This window comes from Lepidochelys kempii, chromosome 2 (genome assembly GCF_965140285.1).
Source record: "Lepidochelys kempii isolate rLepKem1 chromosome 2, rLepKem1.hap1, whole genome shotgun sequence".
NCBI classification, from domain to species: Eukaryota; Metazoa; Chordata; order Testudines; family Cheloniidae; genus Lepidochelys; species Lepidochelys kempii.
The window spans coordinates 191,986,692-192,005,714 of NC_136381.1; the positions used below are offsets into that span (position 1 = coordinate 191,986,692).

General features: G+C 43.3%; 1 protein-coding gene across 1 annotated transcript in view; it reads left to right on the forward strand.

Annotated features, from left to right (window-relative positions):
• Positions 1 to 19,023, forward strand: part of CPNE4 (copine 4) — a 335,322-nt gene that overhangs the window by 299,520 nt on the left and 16,779 nt on the right. Inside the window, exon 13 of the mRNA XM_073333242.2 lies at positions 3,466 to 3,520. Coding sequence (XP_073189343.1) covers positions 3,466 to 3,520 — 55 coding nt within the window. The remainder of the gene's footprint in view (positions 1 to 3,465; positions 3,521 to 19,023) is intronic.

The following is a 19,023-nucleotide window of genomic DNA, read 5'->3' on the forward strand; positions in this document are numbered from 1 at the left end:
TCTTACCCAAACACTCTGCTGTAATGATTTTTCTTCTTTTTCTTTTTTGTATAAATACATTTGAAAGAAGACATGTGAGAGAAAGCCAGAGGTGTATTCTTGGGGCTCAATAACACTTGGGGCAGCCCCCATCCTGCACTGTCCAGATGCCAAAACAACTCCTGACATAACATAGAGCAGCTGTAGGACTGCTCTAAATTACGTTGCCAGCAGCTGCAGTGGTGGAATGCCATGCCCCTCCAGCCTATGTCATGTCTCCTCCCTAGCCCTAACCCATCCCCTGCACCTAAAGGAATTTTTCTGCAGCCAAGGGAGCTCTCAGCAGCCCCTTGGCAGCCTTTCTCCTGCTACGTTTCAGCAGGGAAGAATAGGCAGAAATGGAGCTGAGAATCAAGCCCAGGGTTTCCATATTGTGCACAAAGCTGCAGCGGAAGGGGTTAAAGGAAATGAGATGGTGATGATATATAAAAGACAAGAGAAGTTTTTAGCAATAATCATTTATCATCTTGATAAATTCCATTTCCCCTTCCATCTAGATATGCAGCATTTACACAATTGAAATACCTATTGTAGAGGGACACCACTGAAATCAAAGTTAGATTTCTTTCTAAAAGGTGCAAAAAGAAAAGGAGTACTTGTGGCACCTTAGAGACTAACCAATTTATTTGAGCATGAGCTTTTCTCTAGATCCATCACAAATTTTGGAGCTTGATGCGGTAATTGCAGCATGAAATTTTATGACCTGTATAATGCAGGAGGCCAGACTAGATGATCATAATACTCCCTTCTAGTCTTAAAATCTAGTCAATCACAGCAATATAGGGTTTAATTTGATAAACCAACCATGTTTAATCATTGATGTAACACAAAATTTTTGTCCCATTTTGCTGTCTCTTTGATTCTTATTTCTTATCCTCTTAATGGGTAGCTGACTTCTAATTTGCATCTATTATAAAGGGTTTGCCCACTTCCAGAAGTGTTTAATCAAAGGGAAGGCAATCAGCAGATGGTTGGCATAAAATTTCACTGCCCCCTTAGGTTATGACATCTCTTGGAATGAATGTTTCATTACCATGCAAATGATTCATTGTCATATAGGATAGCATATGGGACACAATATTAATTCCCCCAGATTTAAACAGCAAGTACATTTCATAGCAAGGCAGCAATTCATAAGAGCTTAGCCCTCAGGTGGGAACAACTTTTACTCACTACAGCCAAGCCATTGTTAGGCACCATTGATCTGGGCGTGGTGATTATTTCCACATCCCATTGTCAGTCCCCTGAGCCAGGCAGTCCCCAAGGACTGAGAGCTTTTTTTTTAAAAAAAAAAACTTCCATTTTGCTCTACTCCCAAAAGATTGACCAGAAATACCATGGCACCTTTCCGGCAGGATGCCCGACTGAGTGGTGTGACACTTGTAGTGGGTGCTGATATATTTCTGTGAGTATGTCTGCAGTCGTGAGTTATTCACTAGGCAAGGACTGACCACAGAGTCAATTAAAAGTTCTGCCCCAAACTGTGTATTTTTGGAGGTTCCCAAGATAGTAACAGAAACTCAGCCTCTCAGGGAACCCTCCTGACTACTCAGTGCAGTCTTCAAGCAGAGGAGCTGAATCCAAGTCAACAAAGCACTGATGCATATGTGTTAATGACTCCATTAGGACTTAAGACCTTGTTTAAAGTTAAGCATGTATGTAGATGCTTTGCTGAGTAGGATGGATTTAAGAGCATTCTTAAGACTGACCACATGCCCAAGTGTTTTGCTGAAAAGGGGCTAAGATGTCATCAGAGTTTGTCAGTTTTCATATACCCTATGGAGAGAGAGGAGTCTATAGCATCTGCACAAATGAGCTTTGTGAAGTGAGAAGGAAATCAATGGCCATGTAGTCTCCTGGTCTTCTGAATCAGGATCTCTCTCATCTCCATCCAGATGATCAAACTGGAATGAAGAACAAAGGATCTCGTTGTAACACTTGGAAGCAATTTTACCATGACATTAAATATACCAGCTCATCACCCAACCTATGTCTAATGTAAAATAAAATCTTTGAACAGATTTTAGTAGACACCAGTCAGGTTACAGGTGGAAACCCTCATTCAGTCTGCAACTTGTCGTAGGTGAAATTTCCCCTTCTGTAATGTTGCCAGAAGACACTTCCCACCTGGATTTGTGAACCCAAATCACAAACACACTTAATTACACAATCCTCCTTTCACTAGACGCTGTCATCTTGAGTAGGATGATCCTGTCTCTTCTTACCTGGAAGAACTATGTTGTCACAGATCTTACCTATATGAAGATTTTTTCTAAAATACTGTAAGGAACCCACGCTACTCTCAATCATGGGGCAGAAAACAGAATAGGACTACACTTACCATGCTCTGTATCCGTTTCCCCACTTGTGGGATGCTTCAAGACCATTTTACTCCTCCAGTTGGTCTGATTCTCCAAAAACATTAGATTTTTCACCTGACACTCCTCCCCTGTCTCTTTCTGCACTTCACCGCACACTGTCTTACTCCACTCTTCTCTTGCCCTCCTCTGCTTCCTGTCTCCTATTTCTCTTGTCATAAACTTCTTCCATTTATACTTTCTCTCCAACACAGAGCTTGTGCTGTTTCCACTGTGAAAGCGATATTCATACTAGTCTTAAATATAGTCATTACTGATTTATTCTGGGTTTTTTTCTCTTGGTCTCACTTGGTGGAGTCTCCATTTTTCTTTCTGTTCGAGATGGGCTGTGTGATGGGGAAGTGCATTTTGATGTTGTGCTAAATTCATTTCAGTGTGCTATGTTTCATGGAGGTGTCCTGCTGGATCTGGATGGGGGAGCAGGAAGGAGAGAAAGAGAGAGCAATAACTAGCAGTTAATTACAGGTAGCAACAATGACCAGCAAAAGGCAGACAGCCACCAACTGTAGAAATAAGGGAGGAATTGCTAGAGTCGGGAGAATCTGAGAAGTTGTAGACTCTGTCCAGCAAAGATGTACTCGTATGCCTAACAGTATACACGGTGATTAGTGCCAGTAGAGTCAATGGGGCTATTCGTAGTGCAAAAGGTTAACCGTGTGCTTAAATCTTTCAAGGATCAGGGCCTTGATCTGCAACCTATTACAGTAGGCATATCAAATAACAGGACATAATAGGAAAAGAAAACCAAACGGCATGTCAGAATATAGAGTATAACAGTCCATCTCAGAGAAGAGTGTTGGGAATCTAGTAATGTCTGTGTTTCAGGATGCTCTGAGAAACACAAACAGGAATCTAAATGTGCGAGTAAAGGGTGACGATTCTTGCAAACATAAATAACGGTGACCAAATGACATGCATGATCTAGCAGCCTTTTCTGTGCTCTTCTGCTTTGTCACCTTTTTCATGAACAAATATGAAGAAATAAATGTTTAGTGGAACAATGTACATTTCTTGGTGGAAAAAAACCCCTTTTTTATTTTGTTTTCAGTGATAAAATGTTCCCAGCCTTTGGTTTTGGAGCCAGGATACCACCGGAATATAAAGTAGGTGTACAGGTGAATCTTTCTAATTTCCATGGTTTATATGGCACAATGTATTGCTGTTGGTGAGATGGTTTATCTTTGGGGGAAATAGTTCCCTCAGCTTGTTTCATTCTGATGACTTTCTGCTCAAGATATTATCTCATTACATACACAATTCTAAGAGTCAGTCCAAAATTAATGATGTTACGTCAAAAATAATGTAATGGCATTCACACACCCATATCCTTTTTTATGAGGTTGACATGAGGATGACTGTGCCTTATCTTTTCAGGTTCAGATTAGGTTTTGAAGAATATTTGAGAGCAATATTTTGGAACCATTAAAAACTTCTTAAGGTTTGATATCACAGAACCAACATTTGGAAGATTCGCTTTAATGTTGGGGCTGGCGCTGATGCTTTCAGAGGATGTGATTAAGTTGACGTTGTTCCCAAAAATAATGGCTTTAGTGATGTGCTAAGTTGTGGCAATTTTGTGTGCCCAAGGGACTGTCATCAGTGCAAGCAATGGAATGCAAGAAAATATCCATGCTAGAAACAAGTGGTACCCATGCAAAAAGAGTGAGGACTAGATTGATACTGAGGCTAGGAGAGGTGAACATAAGAAAATAAAATCTGCAGAGGGGATAATAGAGTCAGAAAGGTGCCTGAGAACAGAGAGACGGGAGTCCAAATTCTGTGTTGCTTGTGTAAAGTGGTGTGTGGAGAATAACCAAATGATGTTCCTGAGCTGATAAGAAACACGAAGCTATCTAATGATTCTGCACTGGTTTAAGTCAGGTGCAATCTGGGAAGAACACACCTTGTGAAGACAGCCTCAAAGTCTACACAGCAGATTTCTTCTCAGCATAGTATTATTGTATTGTACCCCATGCAGATGGAGGAAGGAAAAATTGTGACAATGCCATTAGGACTCAGCTGTATAGAGCACAAACCAAAGGTCTGATTCACTATCCACTGAAGTCAGTGAGAGTACTTCCATTGGCTTCCATGAGCACTGGATCAAGCCCAAAGTGTGCAGTGCATTGGCAAACAGCAAAATGTGTCACAGAAGGCATGCTTATCTGAGAGGCTACTTAGAGGAATGTGTTACTCTGCTGGCTGCAATTCCTTGACAAGACATCTGATGGTGATAGTATATTATAAGGGGCAGCATGAAGTTTTGCTCCTTTTCCAGCAGAAATAATCAGCCTGCAGGTTGTGCCAGTCTGACCAGCGTATTGGCGACATCGTACTTCTGTTACACCTCAGTAACAGATTACCTGACTCTCAAAGGAAGTGAAAACAGAGGCAAAAAAAGCATTGAGTACATTAGCTTTTTCCACATCCTCTGTCACTAGGTTGCCCCCCTCATTCAGTAAGGGGCCCACACATTCCTTGGCTTTCTTCTTGTTGCCAACATACCTGAATAAACCCTTCTTGTTACTCTTGACATCACTGGCTAGCTGCAGCTCCAGGTGCGATTTGGCCCTCCTGATAACATTCCTACATGCCCGAGCAATATTTTTATACTCTTCCCTGGTCATATGTCCAACCTTCCACTTCTTGTAAGCTTCTTTTTTATGTTTAAGATCCGCTAGGATTTCACCATTAAGCCAAGCTGGTCGCCTGCCATATTTACTATTCTTTCGACTCGTCGGGATGGTTTGTCCCTGTAACCTCAACAGGGATTCCTTGAAATACAGCCAGCTCTCCTGGACTCCTTTCCCCTTCAAGTTAGTCCCCCAGGGGATCCTGGCCATCTGTTCCCTGAGGGAGTCGAAGTCTGCTTTCCTGAAGTCCAGGGTCCGTATCCTGCTGCTTACTTTTCTTCCCTGCGTCAGGATCCTAAACTCAACCAACTCATGGTCACTGCCTCCCAGATTCCCATCCACTTTTGCTTCCCCCACTAATTCTACCCGGTTTGTGAGCAGCAGGTCAAGAAAAGCGCCCCCCCTAGTTGGCTCCTCTAGCACTTGCGCCAGGAAATTGTCCCCTACGCTTTCCAAAAACTTCCTGGATTGTCTATGCGCCGCTGTATTGCTCTCCCAGCAGATATCAGGAAAATTAAAGTCACCCATGAGAATCAGGGCATGCGATCCAGTAGCTTCCGTGAGCTGCCGGAAGAAAGCCTCATCTACCTCATCCCCCAGGTCCGGTGGTCTATAGCAGACTCCCACCACTACATCACTCTTGTTGCACACACTTCTAAACTTAATCCAGAGACACTCAGGTTTTTCTGCAGTTTCGTACCGGAGCTCTGAGCAGTCATACTGCTCCCTTACATACAGGGCTACTCCCCCACCTTTTCTGCCCTGCCTGTCCTTCCTGAACAGTTTATAACCATCCATGACAGTACTCCAGTCATGTGAGTTATCCCATCAAGTCTCTGTTATTCCGATCACGTCATAGTTCCTTGACATCACCAGGACCTCCAGTTCTCCCTGCTTGTTTCCAAGGCTTTGTGCATTTGTATATAAGCACTTGAGATAACCTGTTGATCGCCCCTCACTCCCAGTATGAGGCAGGAGCGCTCCTCTCACAGACATTCCTGCCTGTGCTTCCTCCCGGTATCCCGCTTTCCCATTTACCTCAGGGCTTTGGTCTCCTTCCCCCGGTGAACCTAGTTTAAAGCCCTCCTCACTAGGTTAGCCAGCCTGCTGGCAAAGATGCTCTTCCCTCTCTTCGTAAGATGGAGCCCGTCTCTGCCCAGCACTCCTCCTTCATGGAACACCATCCCATGGTCAAAGAAACCAAAGCCTTCTCTCCGACACCACCTGCGTAGCCATTCGTTGACTTCCACGATTCGTCGCTCCCTACCTAGGCCTTTTCCTTCCACGGGGAGGATGGACGAGAACACCACTTGCGCCTCCAACTCCTTTATCCTTCTTCCTAGAGCCACATAGTCCGCAGTGATCCGCTCAACGTCATTCTTGGCAGTATCATTGGTGCCCACGTGGAGAAGCAGGAAGGGGTAGCGATCCGAGGGCTTGATGAGTCTCGGCAGTCTCTCCGTCACATCGCGAATCTTAGCCCCTGGCAAGCAGCAGACTTCTCGGTTTTCCCGGTCAGGGCGGCAGATAGATGACTCAGTCCCCCGCAGGAGAGAGTCCCCGACCACCACCACCCGCCTTCTCCTCTTGGGAGTGGTGGTCGTGGAACTCCCAACCTCAGGACATAGCATCTCATGCCTTCCAACCATTGGAGTCTCCTTCTGCTTTCTCGCCCCAGACATATCATCTGGTCCACTCTCCGCAACGATACCTGTGGAGAGAACATGAAAGCGGTTAATTACCTGTGTCTGTGTTACTGGAACCCGGACATTCCGCTTACCTCTTCTGGAGGTCACATGTTGCCAAGCTTCTTCACTGGCCTCTTGGCTCCTCTGTGCAACCTGCTCTATATCTGTAGAGCTTTGTGCCCCTAGAAGCCTATCCTGAGTTTCGTCCAGAAAATCCTCAGTTTCCCGTATGCAACGCAGGGTTGTTATCTGTTGCTCCAGACCTTCAATCTTCTCTTCCAATATGGAGACCAGCTTGCATTTCACTAACAAGGTCAGCTCCCAGACTGCTGCGCTGGGCATTACAAAATGGGGAAGAGATGGCCAGCCCTCTGTGGAGATAGAGGTGGTTAGGGACTATTTAGAAAAGCTGGACGTACACAAGTCCATGGGGCCGGACGAGTTGCATCCGAGAGTGCTGAAGGAATTGGCGGCTGTGATTGCAGAGCCATTGGCCATTATCTTTGAAAACTCGTGACGAACTGGGGAAGTCCCGGATGACTGGAAAAAGGCTAATGTAGTGCCAATCTTTAAAAAAGGGAAGAAGGAGGATCCTGGGAACTACAGGCCAGTCAGCCTCACTTCAGTCCCTGGAAAAATCATGGAGCAGGTCCTCAAAGAATCAAACCTGAAGCACTTGCATGAGAGGAAAGTGATCAGGAACAGCCAGCATGGATTCACCAAGGGAAGGTCATGCCTGACTAATCTAATTGCCTTTTATGATGAGATTACTGGTTCTGTGGATGAAGGGAAAGCAGTGGATGTATTGTTTCTTGACTTTAGCAAAGCTTTTGACACGGTCTCCCACAGTATTCTTGTCAGCAAGTTAAGGAAGTATGGGCTGGATGAATGCACTACAAGGTGGGTAGAAAGCTGGCTAGATTGTCGGGCTCAACGGGTAGTGATCAATGGCTCCATATCTAGTTGGCAGCCGGTATCAAGTGGAGTACCCCAAGGGTCGGTCCTGGGGCCGGTTTTGTTCAATATCTTCATAAATGATCTGGAGGATGGTGTGGATTGCACTCTCAGCAAATTTGCGGATGATACTAAACTGGGAGGAGTGGTAGATACGCTGGAGGGGAGGGATAGGATACAGAAAGACCTAGACAAATTGGAGGATTGGGCCAAAAGAAATCTGATGAGGTTCAATAAGGATAAGTGCAGGGTTCTGCACTTAGGACGGAAGAACCCAATGCACAGCTACAGACTAGGGACCGAATGGCTAGGCAGCAGTTCTGCGGAAAAGGACCTGGGGTGACAGTGGACGAGAAGCTGGATATGAGTCAGCAGTGTGCCCTTGTTGCCAAGAAGGCCAATGGCATTTTGGGATGTATAAGTAGGGGCATAGCGAGCAGATCAAGGGACGTGATCGTTCCCCTCTATTCGACATTGGTGAGGCCTCATCTGGAGTACTGTGTCCAGTTTTGGGCCCCACACTTCAAGACGGATGTGGATAAATTGGAGAGAGTCCAGCGAAGGGCAACAAAAATGATTGGGGGTCTGGAACACATGAGTTATGAGGAGAGGCTGAGGGAGCTGGGATTGTTTAGCCTGCAGAAGAGAAGAATGAGGGGGGATTTGATAGCTGCTTTCAACTACCTGAAAGGGGGTTCCAAAGAGGATGGCTCTAGACTGTTCTCAATGGTAGCAGATGACAGAACGAGGAGTAATGGTCTCAAGTTGCAGTGGGGAAGGTTTAGATTGGATATTAGGAAAAACTTTTTCACTAAGAGGGTGGTGAAACACTGGAATGCGTTACCTAGGGAGGTGGTAGAATCTCCTTCCTTAGAGGTTTTTAAGGTCAGGCTTGACAAAGCCCTGGCTGGGATGATTTAACTGGGAATTGGTCCTGCTTTGAGCAGGGGGTTGGACTAGATGACCTTCTGGGGTCCCTTCCAACCCTGATATTCTATGATTCTATGATTCTAAGGAGTCAGAGGTGCTGTAGGAAAGACAGACACACCATCATGGAGTGATTTCCTAGCTAGGCAAAACTGTTGTTTGCACACTCCTTTTGAAAACCATACAAGCAAGCACTCATAGTAAAGTTGGGGACTTGCACTGAACATTGCAACTCAGGACACGTAGGAAGTCTTAAATGCAGTAGCAAGGGCTGCCCTTGTGGTGGTAAGGAATTGCTCTCATGGGACTTAAGCAATGTGTGATGCTTCAACCACTCTATACAGGGTTGAAAGGAGTAAAGGTGACCAGACAGGCCTATTAACTTTATGGGGTGCATCTGGAGGAGGAGCCAGGGAACATGCCACTAATTAGAAGGAGGCTCAGCTAGGCAGGAACAAGCTGGGGTCAGTATAAAGTCTAGGTCGAGTGAACAGCAAGGTGGCTACAGGAAGACAGGGAAGTAGGCTGCAGTTAGTCCCTGAGTGGAGAGAGTTGGGAGGCTGGCAACTCTAGGAGGGTGGGGTGCAGAGGAAAGGCAGATGAGTGGAAAGAAGCCCAGGGAAACAGCAACAGGGGTCAGACCATGCAGAGACCTTGGCTGCTTGTTGTAAGGTCCCTGGGCTGGAACCCAGTGTAGAAAGCAGGCCTGGGTTCCCCTACCAGCCACTGAGGAGTGGCAAGGGCAGTGGAGACAGCAGGTCAGGGAGAACTGTGAATTCTGCAGAAGGGGAGGACCTTAGTGACCTGACCAGAGGAGACTGCAGATCTGGGAGTTATCTGCGGGGGCCGCAGACCGAGACAGGATGGGGGAGACACCTCCGGAGGGAGAGTGTAAGCCTGGAAGAGCTAATTCCCAGGACGGTCAGAAGGAGGCGCCTCTAGCGGTGAGAGGACCCCATGATACCATGACAGACAAGGACAGTCACAAAAAGGAGATGGAGATGGGTTCAGGAGAAGTCGTTTAAACCTGTGAATTCGATTACTTGTAAATTGAGTGTGTGCATGAGCAAAGGGAGCCACAAAGCACACAGACTTTCAAAAGAAAAAACAATGGACCAAAGTAACATCTGCAATCTGCTCAAGGGGAAAGTGCCATAGAGATGATGGAGCGGCAATGGTCTGACCTCAAATAGTCAAATGAAAACCCACGGAAAAGAATAACCAGGCTACAGCAAGAGATGGGGGACCTGCAACCAATTTGGTGCGAGCTCCCACGAAAGAGAGAGCCCTATCAACACTATGCCGAGCAAATAACTGGCGAGGAAGGAGGAAATCAGTTTTACTATGTGAGTATACATCTGTAAATCTTAACTAGCACATGTATGCACAGCTGGAAATGATGTTAATAATTGTCAACATGGGTGTCCAGTACATCCTTCTGAAATCATGTCTGTATGCAATAGCTATGTTCTCCCATAGACTGTCACCTGCCGTTGCTCCCAGCTTTGTTTTAACTTCTTTTCTAAATTAGTTAAAACCTGTGTCCCCTGGGAAGAAGGAAATAGGTTTCAAAATTGATACATTAATAAGGGTTATTGTGGGACAAGGTACATATGTCTACCCTGTAATTAGACACCTGTGGCCAGCCTGTGTCAGCTCACTTGGGTTAGGGGGCTTGGGTGAAGTGGCTGTTTACTTGCACTGCACATGTTCACTCTGGGACCCTTCCACCTCACAGGGTCCTGGAGCCTCCAGCCCCAGCCTGAAAGTCTATACTGCAATTAAACAGCTCCTTAGCCTGAGCTTCACGAGCCCAAGTCAGCTGGCATGGACCAGCCTAATTGCTGGTTCTAATTGCTAATTGCTGTGTAGACATATCCCCAGATGCCAAATATTCCTCACGAATTGTCTCAGATGGGAGCATCCACATCAGTGGTGACTGTGAGACAACATGAGGTCCAAATAGGAGCCAACTAATCATTGTGCAGTTACAAGATGAGAAAGAACCAGAGCAATGTAGCTGTTAAAAGCAGTGAAGAAGGTAAGTGTACAAAGTACAGGTCTTTTTTATGTAAAATAGAAAAAAGGCCCATAACTTACTATTAAGTGTGCATTAGGGTTTATAAAGCAGTTACTGAACATTTCCTTAATATTCATAATCAGTTGTATGCCACTTACATACAACTTGACCATAACCTGGAAAAACTCTGGGTCAGTGTCTCATGAGTACACTGTATCATGTTTTCAGAAGAATTTATATAGTTCTAAGTGCTGGACAGTTCCAACTTTTTCAGTACATGTTGGGCTTCTGTTAGTAGTTAGGGATTGACGTAGGAAGGTAAGAGTCTATTGTTGGCTTCAATATATTCCATCCTATTCATCACCTCCTAACCTTCTCTTATTTGCTGCATTAAGTGCAATGTCCAACATGCTAACTGTTGTTCTTTACAGGTAAAATGCATCTTCCACTTCCAGACCTAAAGAAGAGCTCTGTGTAAGCTGGAAAGCCTGTCTCTCCCACCCACAGAAGTTGGTCCAATAAAGATATTCCCTCCCCCACCTTGTCTCTCTTCCACTTTAGATTGACAGTGTGGAGCAATGGCAATGTGCATCTCTACAGGCATTTCAGAACCTTTCTGAGTGTGAGCTCTTTTTAAAACATGCTTCTATACACAGTTTCTACAGTATTTCCCTTGCGTGAACACCTCTGCTGTGCCACATTGACTGACTGTGATATTTTTCCATATTTCAGCTCCAAATGAAAATGCTCAGATTTGATTCTTTTCTTGCTAGCAGCTAAAGAGTTTGAACGGCTGTTTCTGGGGTGGGACAAGAAATCCTTCGGAGCAGAAATAGTGACAAGTGGCGCACGCATTGTTCCTCATAAGCTCCAGCAGTGCTATCTGATGTTTTGCAGTATGATCATTTTTCTCTGGTAATTCTTCTCTTCATCAGTCTGCCCTCCAACCCAAGTGAACACGCACTGTAACTCTGAGAATACTGATTGCTCAGACTTGGACTAGAGTAGACCTGTCAGACGCCCACCTCTCTGAAGGTGATAGTTCTGTCAGACAATTCTGCTGTGTTACTGGTGGATGAACCCTGAGATAGCCGTGATCTTTATCAAGCGGAGCTAGATATTGCTTCTACAGCTGAGCAAAAGCAGTCAGATCCCTCAGAGACTGAAGAAGCTTCATTCACCAGCCCAGAGCAGAACACACAAGTCGGAGCACATACAAGTTATCCCAAGGCAATATCCTATACTGATCGCCCATGTCTTGAATAGCACAATTGGTTAGTCTCTAAGGTGCCACAAGTACTCCTTTTCTATTTGCGAATACAGACTAACACAGCTGCTACTCTGAAGCTTATATAGAGGAGTCATAAAAAAGAACAGGGCATGGCAAAAAGTATGGATTCAGAGGATGATGAGGAACACCATGATGAGGAGGACGAGGAAGCGGGGAAGACTGACCAAACTTGTCTTTTAGAAGATGTGGCACAGAGCAGTGGTCGCAAACCACACACCACCATAAAAGGCGTTGTTAAAGTAGAAAAGGAGCAGTTAAAATTGTGTCAACTCCTGGAAAAGAGAATTGCCAAAAGTTAGAGCACTTATTTAAAAAATAAATGGAGACAGATGCCTGAATAGCCATGTGTAAGGAGCAGCATATAGAATGCTGTGTTTAGTTTTTCTTCAACTCTCCATTACTCCTGAAAGAGATGCTAACTTCCCTAATGAAACATCCCAGCTGCGTATGTTGTGAAGACTGCAGGAGAAAACTTTGCTGCTGTCAGAGGACCAAAAACATTCAGGAGTCTGCACCTTTAGGCTATGGTAAGCATGAACCTGACCATACTTCTCCTGTTAGTAGCCAGCCTTGACCTTGAAAAATGCGTACACTTATGACATTTCCACCCTTTTAGAAAGTAGGACAAAATGTGACCAAAACTACAAATAAAGCCTACTAAATGTGGACATTGCAGACCAAGGAAGAAAGGAAGATCCTGCTATCATGAGTCTAAATTCCTTTATCATCTGGTTGCTGGCTATGGAAACTTGCAAGATGCGCTTTGGTAAACTATAAAATAATTTTTAAAAAATTAACAAGCTTTGCCAAGTAGAAATGCTCTTAGCCAGAGTTGCATGCAGTGCAACTGCCAGATTATTATATTATTAAGCACACTGGAAATAATAGCTTTTGATTGATGATTCTTTGCATTTGACAGTGTCTTAAGAGTGTGCAAAATATGATGCACTTCTGGATTTGAAATTTCATTTTCAGTTTTCAGTGGCTTAATATTGTTCATTCATATGTGAGTGTAAAACATTGTGCATTTCAGCATTTCTGTTTGTATGCACCCAGTACATTATTGTTCATGCACCCTTGACAAATTGTATTTGAATAAGTAATAAAGCATGTCCCTAACCTTCACGGAATTTGTCAGATCATTTTGTCAGGCAATCCAAGTACTATCACATTGATGTTGCAGGAAAACAGTGAAATGTTCAAAGTACTGTGTTCCTAGTGCATAATCTGTGCAAGGTGCTGTCTGTAGCTGTCAGGCCAAGTTGTACATAAGCAATTACTAGTCATTAGCTCATTTATATGATATTGCTCTGGACTGTGCGTTGGCACTGCAGTCACATCTTGCTCGTGAAACCCATGCCTAGCTACTGTCTCGCACAGTTTGCAATGCTGAACAAGTTACCCAATGGTTTGAGAAAGAAAATAGTTGGCAAATCAATACTTTATGATCAGTCCAAGGTCTTTTCAGTACTTTTGCAAGGGTACACATCTTTGAAACAAGCCATTGGCGTATGAGCTAAGGAAATGCTCATTACGGCGTAATGATAGGAATTTTTCAATTAATATTTTTTTCATCTGAAAATGCCATTTTGTCAGAACTAAAAGTGTTCACTAGAAAGGGTCAGTTTGACTAATTTCCTGTTTCACAAAATGTTTGAAAAAAGTTTAAAAATTGTCAGATATTACATTTTGACATTTTCAAACGAAAAGCTCAATTTTGGGCGATCAGAACAACTTTTAATTTTGAAATTTATGTTATTTATGATTTTTAAAACGTTTTTAAAAAATGAAAGGTCAAAATTGAAATAAAATATTTCAAAAATCTCAAAACAAAATGTTTTGATTGACCTGATCTGAAATTTTGGGGGTATTTTCAGTTCATAAAAATTTTCACAATTTTGATGTTTCTCCCTGATTCAGGACTGGAAAAGTTTTTGAAATTTGGTATTCTTGTGGGATGAAAAGAGTTTCCCATCCAGTTCTAATAATGACATCATCTTGTAACCATCATGGCTACAGAGACGAATTTCAAGTATCCTATGGTTAGGGACAGTCCTAGGCTCTTTGGTATGACAAAATCCATGTAATAGTCCTGCAGTGAATGTTAAACTGGCCACAATGCAAGCCTCTAGGAGATATGGTTATAACCAGACTGTAAATAATTGTCCTTTACCAGGCGGCTCAGAGAATTTATTTTTGCAGCACACTAAGAAATACCAGACTAATGTTATGTAGCCATCACTGACGTTCTGATGAAGTTATCTCTCTTTGAGTAGAATTTATTTTTTGGAGCAGAAAGCCTTACAGGTGCTCAAGTGGTTGGAACCATTTATGCATTATCAGCAATTATTCCGTGACACTCCGTGGGGATGTTTAGTGCAGATAGAATGTATCAGTGTGTTGCTTCTTTGTAATTCTTTGCAGAGCTTAATGTACCATGTAGTCAATGTACATTTTGCTCTGGCAAATTCTGACCCATTGCACCCCGTTAGAGGAGATCACAATATCATGCCTACTTCTGAACAGCCACCTAGCATTGCTATTTTCCACAATGTATAATTGCCTAAAGCATTTCCCAATGTGCAGTGCATCGAACGTACGCTCCTGCCACTGGGTTACCAATTCAGAAGAGCTATTGAATGGTAGTGCATGACTATCCTGTTGTTCCATGTGGAACACACACCATCTAGTGCATCACTTCATGTAGCTCAAATATCAGAATCAGGTTTGCTGAGACCTTTCAGCCTGATAACCCAGCTCATGTTAAAGTTAAAAAAGCCGACACTTTTACGTATTGCAGTGTGTTGAAAACAGCAGCATCTGAGGCCTGATCCAAAACCTACTGATGTTAGTGGAAAGACATTGATTGACTTGAAGGAGCTTTAGATCAAGCCTCTGGTGTACATCAGAGGGGTTTGCAATGTACAGCGATCCTGCCCAATAGTAGTCCAAATCAAGATTCGCAATACCTGTCACCTGTATGGAAGTCCTTGCTAATCTGGTCCCTTCTGTATCTTGGCACCCTTAGGAGATGCTTCTAAAGCCAGTGTCTGTTCTTATATATACACCTCCTTCTCTCCCAACTCAGTAGAGTTGGACCTATGGAAAATGAAGAGCAGATATCAGTGATGAACAGTGATTATTCTGTCTTCCCTATAAATACAATACAATATGGTTCTATATTACAGAGTATGGAATGTAAATAGTCTGTAACTTTGCATCACTTGAAAAATATGAATCAGTTCTTAGTGATATCAGTGCAAAACTATAGTACTTTTACCTACCATAAACTGGTAAACCCTGTATGCCCCTATGTTGTTTGAGCACAAATGTCCTAATACTTCATTTATCACATTTTTTGGTTGCTTGCTGTCATAAACAACTCTACGTTGACCATACCAGTTAGGCTTCATATTAAATTACTTAATATATATTGATTTTCTCCCATTTTCTCACAGACACTCCTTGTTTCATGTAAAAAGCTTGCTTAAATGTCACATGAGCTTCTCTTATTACTATTCTATTAGTATCTGTATTATTTTAATGTTGAGAAACTCCAGTCAGGGATTTGGGTCCCACTGTGCTCAGCACATTACACACAAATAACAAAGATGGTCGCTGACAAAAAGCTTACAGTCTAGGCTTACAGTCTAAGCTTATATGAAGAGAGATGACAGGTGGTACAAGAAACAGACACAGGGGAATACGAGGTAACAGTCAAATTATGCAGTGAACAGAGGAGAAACAAACAGAGGAAGTTTGCCTAGGGGGAGAGCCCACACAGGATTTTGCCTTTCAGGCTTCTGCAAGCAGTACATACATCATCTAAGGAGATTTTTTGTTACATTACAAGGTGGGAAATATGGATAGAGAGGGATTGTCGTGACCTGCTTGGGATGTGCCATGTTTGTCTTTCTCCTGGAGGATAGAAATGACTTTGCAGACTACTTGGCTCTGGGAAGAAGGATAAAAGAGTTTGGGGAGCAAGTGATGTTCTTGTCCATCCTCTCCGTTGAAGGAAAAGGCCCAGACAGAGACAGTCGAATTGTGGAAGTAAATGCATGGTTATGCAAGTGGTGTTGGCAAGAGAGCTTTGGCTTCTTTGACAATGAGCTGATGTTCCAGGAAAGCAGATTACAGTGCTGGGATGGGCTCCATTATCAACTATTGGGAAGAGCATCTCTGGACATCATCTGGTCCACCTGATCAGGAGAGCTTTAAACTAGGTTCTGTGAAGAATGGTGACAAAAATCTGGCCAATGCACATCTAGGCTCAAGTAACAAAGACAAGGGGAAGGGGCTAATTTCTGGAGAAGGGTCTAGAAATCACAACTGCATTAAGAAAAGCAACAGGACAGTCTGTAAAAGAAATATCTTCGATGCCTATATACAAATGCCAGGAGTATGGAGAACAAGCAGGATGAACTGAAAACCATGGTATATGAAGAAAATTATGACTTAATTGGCATCACAGAGACGTGGTGGGACAACTCCCATGATTGGAGTAATGTGATCAGTGATCACATATCAGTGATGTGTGGGTTATCACCGGAGATGCTGTAGAGAGAAGGATACTTAGAGCAGCATTTCCAGAAGTGTCCTTGGAGGGTCAGGAAGGCCTAACCAGGGGGACATGGAAGGTTTATGCATTGGATGTGGGAACAGCTGGTTTCCTTTTCCTGAAGGGGGCTCAGTTTTGAAAAGTTTGGGAAAAGATACCTGAGAAACAACCATCACTTGCCTTCCATAGGTGGTGCCTTTCTTGCTAGAAATCAGGACGTAACCATTAAAACAATCTCACACCTGTGCATTATTCCTGATGGTTCATTTCTAAGAGAATTTGAAGAGGTGGCAAATGCTTGTGTCTTCATGATATTTCCTGCCACTTATTTAGGGTAGATTTTGCCACCCTTACTCACACTGAATAATCCCTTACTCCGCAAGTAGTCCCACTGAACAAAATGGAGCTGCTCTTGGAATAAAACACAGCTCAGTGTGAGTAAGGATGGAAGAATATAATATCTGTTGCTCTGACAATATTCTAACTCTGATTATCATGAACATTTACTAGATTTGTGGTTTCCTCATTAGTCTAACCTGATCAATAAGTATTTCTGAAATAAGCACATGGACCTTGGTGCTGCAGCATTGAACCAGTTGAATGATGTTAATCACGATGATCTGTCAACTGTTACAGCCACAAAGACCTACACGGTGTCATGGAACTATTTGATGTGCAGTTATTTTGCTATACTTTCAGCTACATTAGGGATTCAGAAAGTTAGGACCCAGAAACACTGAATAGCCATAGCATTGAACAAACCAAACAGTGGTACGTATATAATGTGATTCTTTTATCTTTTTGCAGAGACCTAGCTAGTAGAAAACTTAGCAAGCAGAGAAAGAGTGAATCGAGTGAACAACAGCAAAATTATTACTGAATGAAAACTCACATAACAGTGCTTGACAGTTGCAATTACCTTTGGCCTGCAGCCGGCTGTGAGACTGGCAGATAGCAGCTGGTCTTCTGGTCAGATAGTGTCCTTAGGCATGTAGTTTGGCGAGACAGAAATGTTCTGGAACACCTCCAAAGTGTATCTGACAATCTTGCCATTTCATGTCTGCTGATATTGGAAAATGTTTGGTGACTTACTGCTTTTTCTTCTACAAAGCAAACGGGAGACTGTCATGACTGCATGAATGAGTGGTCATGTGACACCCCATGAACGTGACAACCAAAACGTGGGTTTAGCATACCAAACTTCGGGTTGGGCTTGGGATGAGTTCACAGATTCCTTGATGGACGCTGGCTTAATTCCTTTGTGATGTTGGTAGCTACCCAAGTTCAACTCCTTCATAGTATCTTTTAAATAATGATAAGCATGATCATAGTGAGTAAGACTATAAATGAGGGTAGCACATTTTCTACCCAGCCCCGCCATCACTGATATGATTAAGAGTCGTGCATTTACAGAACAACCTACTCAACCTTTTTGATGTCTCTCTCCTGAAAATATAAAACCTGTCTAAAGTAGCAAAACACATGAGTTCCACTGGTGGAGATCATGCAGGGCCCATTCTAAAGTGAGTTAGCAGGTGCTATTCAATATTACAGCAGTTACTGGCCTTGTCCCAGCCCATTTATGTAACCGTTAAATGGGTGGAGCCCATCATGTTGCTTTTTGTGGACAGCAAACAGTGTACTGCTAGCACATAACCTTTGATCTCTAAGTAGGAAGACTTGTGGACCAGGGATAAAGTTACCTGATCCTATCTTTCAGAACTATACCCTTGCAGGTGACTGCATGTTACCATATTTCTGTGTCAACCAGTCTCCCTTTTACACAAAACAAACCCTCTTTATGGCCTGTGCCAGCCACTCCACACACCATCGGTGCGCAGCCATATTTAGGCTAGCAGTACAACACTGATGTCTCATAGATGCAGTTTCAAAGGGTCAATCTCCCTTAAAATGCACTTATCCCACCATTACAGTTGCCACATACAGTTTATGGACAGTGCAGCATGACACAGAATTTGGGCCGGACGTTTGAAATGTGTATATTAAGGAGAGAAATATGGGTGATAAGTGACAGGGCAGTGGAGTTAAAGAGAGTAAAAAGGATGAGGACTACAATGGTGGAGGCAGATGGAGAAAAATGGAGACGAGAACCAGAGAAAGATGCAGACCAGGGGGAGAGGACTAGCCTCAGAAATGGAGAGGTGCTTCAGAGGAGAACATCAGTCCCAGCAGATCATCACTGTGGGGTCCAACGCTGAGAGTGCCAGAGAGCCGAAGGGGGCTTGGAAACAGATTTTTTTAATGTCTAATACGCTTCCCTTTTAGTTAAAAACCATCCACTTTTTGCATTTTCAGTATTTTTTCTTAGACAAGGAACCAGGGAAAGGGGATCTGTGTGTATTTTATTACATAACTATTTTTGTGAGGATGCTATTTGCATTTGGGGCATTTGCAACTCTATTGACGTTTAGAAGAATTTTGGTGGTTGAGGGTTGAGTTTTTTATTATTATTTTTTTTATTTCCCTAGCCCTGGTTCAAATTTAAGCATCAACCTATCTCAACTTCATCAA